General features: G+C 36.3%; 1 protein-coding gene across 1 annotated transcript; it reads left to right on the top strand.

The window, feature by feature from the left end:
• Positions 1–4721: 4721 nt before the first annotated feature.
• LOC136232398 (glucose-6-phosphate 1-dehydrogenase, cytoplasmic isoform) lies at positions 4722–10645 on the top strand. The gene is made up of 16 exons (XM_066021534.1): positions 4722–4911; positions 5078–5301; positions 5459–5544; positions 6000–6060; positions 6140–6326; positions 7143–7300; positions 7389–7457; positions 7724–7782; positions 8045–8081; positions 8554–8625; positions 8827–8974; positions 9096–9191; positions 9506–9576; positions 9810–9925; positions 10072–10117; positions 10205–10645. Exons 2-16 carry the CDS (start codon positions 5128–5130, stop codon positions 10370–10372), a joined length of 1548 nt encoding a protein of 515 aa, XP_065877606.1. The 5' UTR covers positions 4722–4911; positions 5078–5127; the 3' UTR covers positions 10373–10645.
• The last annotated feature ends 421 nt before the right edge of the window (positions 10646–11066 follow it).

The raw sequence follows: 11066 nt of genomic DNA, 5'->3' as shown, positions 1-11066 counted from the left end.
TTCTCTTTTGGATTTCGGCAAAGGATCCAAGTGAAGAGCTTGTCCTTTTATAGTGAATTCTGAGGCTGCAATCATTTGAATTCGGATGTATCCGTTGAATTCAAACGGTCTTCTTGCGTCATTCACTGGTCAACATACAGTTTTGTAGGCCAATCCTGTTGTCTGAATTTAGCAGGCGTCAGGCTTGTCTTCTTCCGCCAGGTTCATCTTCTAGCGTCAATTTCGTCTTTTAGCCAAAGTCCAGTTGACCCATGCGTCTCGAAACTGTCTCCTTGCATAATTCCAAAGCTTCTGAATTGGCACAGATCTCTGTTAGATCTTGTCTTTTAGTTAACAGATCATTGGCGCTGTCCTGATGAACGCTCAGCTTGACTCTAATAGACGTTGCCTTTGACCTTTGTCTCTGGCGAGGGTGAGTCACGTTCTACTCAGCTTCTTCGGTCAGCTTCGTCTTCAAGCGTTTGTTCTGAAGAGGATTTTTCTTCTATGATGCTGAGTTGTGTTCTACTCAGCTTCTGTGGCTCATGCTGACTTCATTCTGTCGCACTTTTTATTTCTGTTCACTTATAATTATACTTAACATTGAACAAACACATTACAATTAAATCAAAGCACTTAAGTTTAATTGTCTTAATCATGGATTAACTTAAATAATTTTGTCAAATCAAAATCGTGTGGAAAGGTGTTTCAATATAAGCCACTTTCTTTCTCATTTCCTTTCCCTTTTATTTGGCGGCACACTTCATATTTCAAAGCCAAACAACACCTTTCCCCTTAACTTATATTAGATTTACCACATCGACTCATTATCTTTTAGATTTCAGCTAATTAGGCCGACATGTTCTTGAAATTACACCATCAGTCCTTCATCAGATTCTAACATAGCTCTTGTGCCTCTTCCGTTTCTATCTTCTCCAATTTGGACCAAATTAAGTGATATAATTACCTAATTAGTTCACAATTAATTATAGGTGCAACAAATTTAAGGGCGAATTTTTTCAAAAAGGCCACCTGGGACCGCCTAGGAGCCGCCTAGACCCGCTTAGGACCGTCTGAAACCGCCTAGGAGGCCAAAAATCGGTCAACCAATTTATGCCATCCGGCTAATGAAAATTGGGATGGTGTTCTAAAAATCTCCGCCTATGCCGATTTTTAGATCACTGTTTGGTCATTTTCAAGACTATTTATTAAAATCTATCTAGTGATTTTCCTTTTTTTTAATGTATTTACTTATTTTTGGTTACAAAAGAAGGCTCAGGGCTTAGGAGAAAAAAGAACTACAAACGAACACCATGACTAACCGAGAACTCACAACGGTCCTAAAAAGGGTGTCAAGGACGCCGGTAGGAGGCACACCTAACTCATGATGTCCTAAAGGATAAGAACCTGTGAAATTTTCCATCCAACTAGCAGCATGGTTGCCTTCGTGAAACGTATGTATAAAATGAATATCCCAGGTACGATCTCGAACCTGGAGATACCTTTAATGAGCCACACAAACAGGTGAAAAATAGTATCGTGTCTTTTCACGAAGCCCCAAACAATCTCCGAATCCAACTCGACCAACACGCTATAATACCCCTTATCCTAAGTTAGTTGAAGCCCATAGAATAAGCCCCAAAGCTTGGAAAGAAAAGTGGCCCACAATCTAATATTCACGATAAAGCCACCCTGCCAACTGCCATCTGAATCCCGTAAAAGCCCTCCAACATGAGCTAGACCAGGATTGCCTTTTGAAGCATCATCAATGTTCAACTTGACCTAACCAACTTTAGGAGGTTGCCATTTTACCCAGATGGTGCAGGGGGCAGATCAAGTCTACCTTTTAGGGTCACTAAATGCAAGAACAATCTCTTTTGCTTGAGAGATAAAAAAAGGACTTGATCATCATTCCTAGCATTATGCCTAAACACTCTCTCATTCCACCATTTCCAAATCTACCAAAGGCAAATAGCAAAAAAAAAAGGGGCCAATCCACGAACTCAAATTGAGTCGAGCTAGTAAAATTTATTCTCAAGCCAATCAAGAAGAGGAAGAGAGTAGAGAATATGCTGAAGTGCGGAAGGAACAAAGGAATTCCAAATAATCTGAGCCCTGACATAGTCCCTCATCATATGTGATACAATTTCCGATCACCACCAATTCTCTATAAATGTCGAGTAAGCTTGTTAAAATTACACACTAGGCCATTGTGAGCTACAAAACAAATGAAATAGCTTATCCTCTTTTGGACCTTGAGAGACCAAATAATCTTCCAAATCCCAACCAAACCATCATGACCACCACCACTCACCCTTCAGACCGCTTCATTACCAGACACCATATAGTAGCAACCTGACGAAGTAGTAGTCCAATACCACTCTCTTCAAATTCATCCTTGCTAAGGGTGACGTTAGAGGCAATTTTCAGGATATCAGTCGCGAGAATGAGCTAGGCAAACGAGCTCCATTGCCACCCATTATCCCAAACTTGATGAATAGTAGCATGCAAATTATGCACATGTATCTCGCGCACTGCCTTAGACATTAAAAGCTCTTGCTTACACCAGATATCAAACCAGAAACTTGTATTTCTACCATTTATGACCGACTTCCCCAAACCACGTTTAAGCATAGCCACTCCGATAACTATCGAATGCCACATATATGAGCTACCATACTTTGCCATAAACATGCTGATCTTTTTTTCTTTTTTTACAGTACTTGTGTTGGACCACCTGAGCCTAGGGCAAGTCCGTATCGCTAAGCATCCTCCACCCGAGATTCACAATCATGGAAACATTAAACCCCCTCATTTCTTGGATTCCAAGTCCTCCATCTGTTTTGCTCCTCCCAACTTTTTACCAGTGCACTAAATGGATTTTCCTCGTATCTTCCACTAATCGCCAAAGAAATATACGATTGATTAAGTCCAAATTTTTGCAAATATTTATAAGGAGCATTGTTGTTTACATCGTGTAACTCGAGATTGAAGCCAAAACAGATTTGACTAGAGTAGCACGACTCGCCAGAGATAAACATTTTGCTTTCTAGCCATTAAAGCGCTTATTAACCTTATCAATCACATGTTTGTAAGTATCGTGGGACACACGCTGGTGAATAAAGGGCATTCCAAGATAGTTACCGAGATTAGAGGTCTTTTGGAACCCAAAAATGTAATAAATTCCCGTGTTGACAGTATTTTGAGACATTTAAAGAGAAAAATACCGGAGACTTGTTATAATTGACACGCTGCCCAAAGGAGTTGCAGAAGCTGTTAAAACATCCTTAATGACAGAAGCCTGCTCAATTCTATCTTTAGACATTATGACAATGTCGTCCGCTAATATCCCTGCAAATTTCTTCCATATTCAGTTCATAATCATTAATAATATTTACAAACAAAAAGATCAAGATCTACCTTTCTTCAGCAGCACCCACAATAGCTTCACCAAGTATATTGTCAACATTAATAAATTTATGGTATCTAAGAGAAAGGCCCACCTGTAACATGAAAGCCCCATCATTTTCATTAGTAAATCTGATGATTATTACATGTTAGATGCGAAATCAGTGTATCTAAGAGAAAGACTCAACCTTTTCATTAGTAAATCTAATGATTATTATAGGTTAAATGCAAAATCAATGTATCTAAGAGAAAGACTCAACCTTTTCATTGGTAAGTCATAATACATCCTTATTCCAACAATTGAACAACTACTACAAGAGTAAATCTGATGATTATTACAGGTTTGATCAGGAAAAGGTAGATGAAAGAACAATAAAACCCTAATACATTGAGGAAGAGAATCAAATAGAGCTTACCATTTCAATGTTTCGATTTCAGAAATAGAGGTTTGCATGTAGAAAGCTTCCATGGAGTTAGCCAATGAGAGGGATGGGAAAGCTTCCATGGAGTTAGCCAATGAGAGGGATGAGAGAACTTCCATGTAGAAGCATCGAGCTCATGAGCTCAAAGAAACCTAATTAACTCTGTAGATTTTTGCGTTATACATGAGCTGAAATGTTAGCCAAAGGTTTGAGCGCGTTAAATTTAGAATACGTTTTTGATCGGCCGCGTAACTTATTTCGTTTGCTGTTTTTTTTTCATATATATGTCGTGTCATCTGATGTTTTCATATATATGTCGTGTACATTTTCGATTAAAATCGCGTGTTTTGGGGATGAAAGATGTGTGCCATTGTAACGTCATATGTGATTTGAGGTTGTTTGTACTTAAGCTTTCAGATGACATAAATTTATTATAGTGTCGTGAAAAACATTCAGGATATCTTGTGTCGTGTGAAAGGAAAATGACTTAGTATTGGAATGTGATTTTACTTATGTGATTAGAAACTCTTGTGCGTAAAGGTGCGTTCCGTGGGTATAGTTATCTCTCGTATTTATCGGGGAAGGTAAGCAAAATTTAGAATTTATTTGTGATGATTTTGGTGGGTTAGGGTTTGTTTAATTCTTTTTTAAGATTGTTCTTGTATTCCTTTTTCCTTACTACTTGGTCCAGGTTTTTATTAGAAAACATTATCTTTTCTCAAATGCAATTTTTCATATGTTCTAATTTTATCTGATCATATAACTGAATCACAAGGGAGTGGAATTGCAATATTTTGTAAAGATTGGGGCAGAAATTGAAATAAAGATAAAAATGAGGGATAATTCAAAGAAAAAGGGAAAGGCCAGTTTCCAGTCAGCTATGGACGACGGATGATAATTGTAATAATATCGAAGACCAAACAACACAGAGTTTGGTGGGGGGAAGGAAATACTCCTGAAAAACCACTACCAAAAGCGTGGAAATTATTATACAATCTTCAGAACTTCTGTGTTTTCCATCAACAACATAGAGTTCGGTGGGAAAAGAAATTATTCACATTCTTCAACTTGCAGTGCAGGCCTTCTCTCGGATTTTGATTCGGTATGATCTTGATTTTTTATATTTCTCGTTGTCAGTTTTTTCTGTATGATGATTTCTTTTGATTTAGCTTGGATCTGTTTGAATCATGACATTTGTCTTAAATGGTTTTAAATTCGTTTAGTCTTTGCCTATTGAACTATATCTAGCTCCTATTTTTGCTAAACAGTTCAAATATTGAGAGAGGCCAATTCGGAATCTCCGTTTGAAGTTAAAAAAATGGGTTCGGGTCAGTGGTCTATAGTAAAGAGATCTAGTTTAAGAAACGACTCATTTGCTAAAGATGATGACACTGTGCCGGAAACTGGGTGTCTTTCCATTATTGTGCTTGGTGCCTCTGGTGATCTTGCCAAAAAGAAGACTTTCCCTGCTCTTTTCAATCTTTACCGCCAGGTATAAGGATAATGATTTTCCGCTTTAATTGGAATAATCTTCTCGCTCTCTTACTTTTAATTCTAATTGATCCTCTATGTAACGGTTAGGAATCTTGGGTTCATCAGGAGATAATTGATTTCTACTTCTTGCTGGTGATATTTGGGGGCTTTTGCAGGGTTTTTTGCAATCAAATGAAGTTCACATTTTTGGGTATGCAAGGACTAAAATTTCTGACCAAGAGCTCAGAAATCGTATTAGTGGGTGAGATATCTGGCTTTATATTTCGTCATGAGTCTTCTTTTCAAAAGGCATGATGTATGTGCATTTTCCAGTGTCTACAAGAGTGATATGTTTTGACATTATTTTCCGGGTAATCATATGTACTTACTGGCTAAGAAAAGTTATCACTGGTGTTTGATTTCTCGTTTCAGCTTAAGAAGTGATGATTTTTCAGTTTGTTTTTCACTTTAGATATAGCAGGGAGAAAAAAACTGAGTGTGCCTGCTTGTTACTTAATTTAGCTTGTGATCTGCTACGTATATGCACTTGTTATATCGTGTAATAATGACGCTACACTTTTTCTCATCGAAGATCATATAACAAATGTCTTTATCGCCACTCTTATTCAATTGAGTACTTAGAGTATTATCTTGAAACTTGAAAGTAAATGAATATAAGATGATTAGATTTATTTTTTCTTTTATCAACAATTGCAGCTATCTTGGAAAAAATGCTCCATCTGGGCGCCCAGAAGATGTACCTAAGTTCTTACAGTTGGTTCGTTCTACCCTTATCTGCATTTTTTTCCTGTTGCTTTGTCACATCCTCCTTTTACAGTAATTTGTTGATGTTGCAGATCAAATATGTTAGTGGTTCTTATGACAAGGAGGATGGCTTTAAGCTTCTAGATAAGCAAATTTCAGAGCATGAATTAGCCAAAAAAAGTGCAGAAGGATCATCTCGAAGACTATTTTATTTGGCACTTCCACCATCTGTTTATCCAATTGTCTGCAAGATGATCAAGAATTATTGCACGAATAAATGTAAGTTTTGCTGATCTGGAATTGCTTTTATGGCTAGCTGAAATTTAATCGTTACTCACTGTATAAAGGTATGTTTTCATATTGCTCAGAGTATGTATTTGTTTTGTTACGTGAAACAAGAAATATGCAAAATGATGAATTTGTTTGTTAAGGTAAAATTGGTGGTATAAGACCCAGGTCCAATCTGCATTGGCTTAAAAATGTTTCTGAACTCTACTTGTATGAGTATGATTCATTATTAGGAAGACAGAGTTGGATTGCCATGCCATTCAGTTGCTCAACCATCAAGAATTGGATTGTTCATGGAGAATTTTCCTTTTTTTCATGTTTGTCTCCTTAAATCACAAGTTTTGTCTTATTTGTCCACTATCCTATGTTCCTATTTATTTTTGTAACGGTTCTGATCAGGAAATTTATCCCCTTTATATACTGACATGCTAGGAGTTGTTTTGTAGTATTGATGAATCTTCCTGTGTTGCAACAATTCTTAGAAATTCCTCATATATTGTGTTAAAAGCATTAATGGTTTTGAAGTGCTAATGTATTATGGTATATTACCAAGTATAACAATTAGAACTCCAAATTGTTGTCCTTTTCAAATCCCTTTTCTTTGAAATTTCAGAAGCTTATGTCCCATGATATTGTGCATTGTATACTCACAAGTTACATTATAAATTCATTTTCTGTTGAGCTTAAGTCTATTGTTATAAAATGGGTGTATAATTTGTCCAAACCATGCATAATAGCATCTATGTTTTCTCGAAAATTCCAGAACAGCACTTTTAGTCTTGATGTTTCTTATGTAATCCTTCCCAGCTGATCTTGGCGGATGGACTCGGATAGTTGTAGAAAAGCCTTTTGGTAAGGATCTGGAGTCTGCAGAACAACTTAGTACTCAGATTGGAGAGTTGTTTGAGGAACCACAAATTTACCGTATTGATCACTATTTGGGAAAAGAATTGGTGCAGAACATGGTAATATATTTTAGATAGGTGCTTAATTATTACTCATTGTGGTTTGGTAACTGTGCTTAATTTACCCTTTTGTGGTTGAAATTTGCAGTTGGTACTTCGATTTGCAAATCGCTTCTTTTTACCTCTTTGGAACCGTGACAACATTGCCAATGTGCAGGTTAGAATCTTTCGTCCAGCCTGTTAAACCAGCCCCAAAGTGTACAGCAGTGCCAGCTGATCACTTTTACTTCGATATTATGCAGCCATGTTTTTGTTTACAAGGTCTGAGGTTGGGGTCATATTCTCTAGCTATGGATTCAGATTTTAGCAATGATCATTTCAGAACATGAAATATAGCCTTCTTTTTCTAGTGTTGGGTGTATATCCCTGATGCTTAAAGTTTTCATATTTAATCTGTATCTCCGTTGGTCATTTATTTGACAGATTGTGTTCAGAGAGGATTTTGGAACTGAAGGTCGTGGTGGGTATTTTGATGAATATGGGTATGCACAAATAATTATTTTTGTCTATAAAGCACAATTTCTTAACCAAGAATCATGATCTCATAGTTATGTGATTTATTTATTTATTACCAAATTATCTTTTAACATTTATTTTTGTTGTTGAGGGTCTTTTTGTTTTCTACAAGAAAGACATTATTCTTGTTAAATAGATGTTTTGATATGTCGCTGATCTTTCCACAGGCCTTTATCCATGTAATTGTAAAACGAAACACTATTGATTATCCTTCCTTTTATCTTGCAGCATTATTCGTGATATTATTCAAAATCACCTGTTGCAGGTAAGATCCATAATTTTGAGCTGAATTATCAATTATCTTTAAGAATTTCTTTGACATCATATCTGTATGGACCCTTAAACTGAGGGAAGGGGGCGAGGTGCCGGGTACCCAACCCAACGACCCCAGCTTGATATAGGAGCTGGTTGGATTTATCATCGAATTTTCATTTTCACATCTATCTTCTTTGTAGTGCTAATTATCTTGCATAGAGAAGGAAACAGTTAGTTGGAGACATCATATTATTGGAAGATCATTTATTTTATTTTTTCTATCTTGTGATTCAGTGCTGCACTTTGAAATTCGTGGGTAGGTAACTCCATATGAACTTGAGACCCAACCTTTTGGTGGATAATGCCTCAATATTATATGATTCTATCTGTCAAACAGCACCATGGTAGAGGAGAAGAAGAGTACGACTAAAGGAATTGCATTTGAACCTAATCTATCAGTTGCTTTTCTATATGAACTGCAGGTCCTTTGTCTTGTTGCAATGGAGAAACCTGTCTCTCTAAAACCTGAGCACATTCGAGATGAGAAAGTGAAGGTGTGTGTCGTCTTGCCTGACTAACTGAAAGTACAGCTTCAGTACGTTGGTTGCATAAGTGTTTAAAATGAAAATTTTGACCTCTTTTTTCCTATGGACTATGCCCAGACTTCAACATAGTAACTTGCTAGCATATTTTTTTTCGTTTCTTCAGTGTTTGGTGCTACAATTGTTGATTACTTATTACTGGGTTACATTCAGGTTCTTCAATCAGTACTTCCGATCAAGGATGAAGAGGTAGTTCTTGGACAATATGAAGGTTACAAGGATGATCCAACTGTTCCCGACCATTCAAACACTCCAACGTTTGCGACTGTTGTCATGCACATACATAATGAAAGATGGGAAGGTAGTATTTTTTGGGTTCTTTTAATTTACTATTTGGAACTTAGCATGTACATTTCAGTTTCCAAGTCAGATTGATAAAAGGAAAATAATGTTTTAAAGTTTTCTCTGTGTTTGCTTCTTAGGTGTTCCTTTTATACTAAAGGCAGGGAAAGCAATAAATTCAAGAAAGGCTGAGATACGTCTTCAATTTAAGGATGTTCCTGGTGACATATTCAGATGTATGGCTCTAAATTCTACATTTTTTTTTCCAACATTTTCTAGTTTCCATGGTTTATGTTGAATTGAAATGTAGAAAGTGGCAAAATAATCTAATTAAGATAATTTCAATGGCTTGCAAGAAGGACAAATATTCCTTTTTGGATATAATATAACTCTCACCCTGTTTACATATATATATATATATATATATATATATGTAAATATATTACCGATATGCCTGCAGTGGCATAATTTTATTTTTGTAGGTACATGTATTTTGATTAGGACATAATTGTTTTGCTTAGGGTTGCTTGTTTTGTTTCTCACAATGTAGGTAAAAAGCAAGGAAGAAATGAGTTAGTAATACGCCTACAACCAAAGGAAGCTGTTTACATGAAACTCACGGTATGAATTGGTATCGTTAGTTGTATGTGAATTAATTTTTGTGCATCTAGAGCTGCATGTATGTTTTCTCTACTGGAAAAGTTGTCCTTAGACATGTTCCAAAAATTTGAACTACAATCTGAGAACAAGTCCCAGTACCATGTCGTTTCAATGTGGCCTTGCACTGTTCTCCATTATTTGTTTCTATGGTATGCAGACAGATATCAGCAATTTGATCCATGTCTGTTGTGCAGGTCAAACAACCTGGATTGGAGATGTCAACTGTTCAGAGTGAACTAGACTTGTCTTATGGCCAACGCTATCAAGGGGTCACTATTCCGGAGGCTTATGAACGTCTAATTCTTGATACGTATGATTCTTATGCCATATTTCTCTCACAATTAAAGATGAATGCTGCTTAGATTAGAAGGGCTACTACATGTTAAGAAGAAAGCATAAAGTGTGTCTGAAGCCGAACATATTGTAAAACTAATAGCATTGCATTTGATTGTACAGAATCAGAGGCGACCAGCAGCATTTTGTTCGCAGAGATGAGTTGAAGGTAAAGTTCGTTTAACGAAGTTAAATATTTAACCAAAATGGTATATATATTATATATATGAAATGTATGTGGCATTTGAATCATCAGGCAGCATGGGAGATATTTACACCGCTTCTGCATAGGATCGACAATGGTGAAATGAAGCCGATCCCGTACAAACCAGGCAGCAGAGGTCCTGCAGAAGCTGATGAACTGCTGGAAAAAGCTGGTTATGTTCAGACACACGGATATATCTGGATTCCTCCTACACTGTAGAATGGAATTAGCAATGCTTGTGCAAGAATAATCTAATCCGTTGCCTCGTACAACAAGTTTGGATTCTGGGCTAGCCATAGCCGTCATGTAATAAAGCTGCGATACCTGATCTTGTGATCTTAACTTATAATAGATCTAGTTCCACAGCCTTCTGTTTATAGAACTTGTTGAGAGAATTCAACTTCTACGAAGAATACATAAGTGTTAATGTTGGGGTGTGTAATGTATAATGAGTTTATTGCTAAATAAAGATGCAAGTTAAACATTAAACAACTCCATTTCTATGGTTGTTACTCTGATATCCTTTTTTTTTTTTTCCTTTTCTTTTTGACACAAGCTGGAGATGTCAAAATTTTAATTTCTTTACAACGAGTCAAATTAGGTTGACAAGAAAATAACCTATACACTATGAAGCACATATACTTTTAAGAGGTTGACGGATATTCTGGGAATGCGTATTGGATACGGAAAAACAAGTATTTCTTTTTTATATTTTCATTTTAATTACGGGGATATGTGAGAATACGTGAAGATACTTCGGGGATACGTTTTAGAGTTGATTAAATAAAATTTAGAGTTTTTTTAAATGACATTACAAAAATATGGGTTATATATAAAAAAAGTAAATATAAATCCCTAATATATATAATTAACTAAACCAGCCTGTACTCACCCTTTTATTTGTAAAAAAAAA

Source organism: Euphorbia lathyris, chromosome 6, assembly GCF_963576675.1.
Source record: "Euphorbia lathyris chromosome 6, ddEupLath1.1, whole genome shotgun sequence".
NCBI lineage: Eukaryota > Viridiplantae > Streptophyta > Magnoliopsida > Malpighiales > Euphorbiaceae > Euphorbia > Euphorbia lathyris.
This window is presented reverse-complemented; position numbering and strand designations above follow the sequence as displayed.

Excerpts from the sequence above, each read along its gene's own strand:
- LOC136232398 (XM_066021534.1), top strand. The coding sequence starts at position 5,128 with ATGGGTTCGGGTCAGTGGTCTATAGTAAAGAGATCTAGTTTAAGAAAC. Across the intron at positions 6,061-6,139 it reads TACCTAAGTTCTTACAGTTG|ATCAAATATGTTAGTGGTTC; the intron begins GTTCGTTCTACC and ends TTGATGTTGCAG. Across the intron at positions 8,626-8,826 it reads TTCGAGATGAGAAAGTGAAG|GTTCTTCAATCAGTACTTCC; the intron begins GTGTGTGTCGTC and ends GGTTACATTCAG.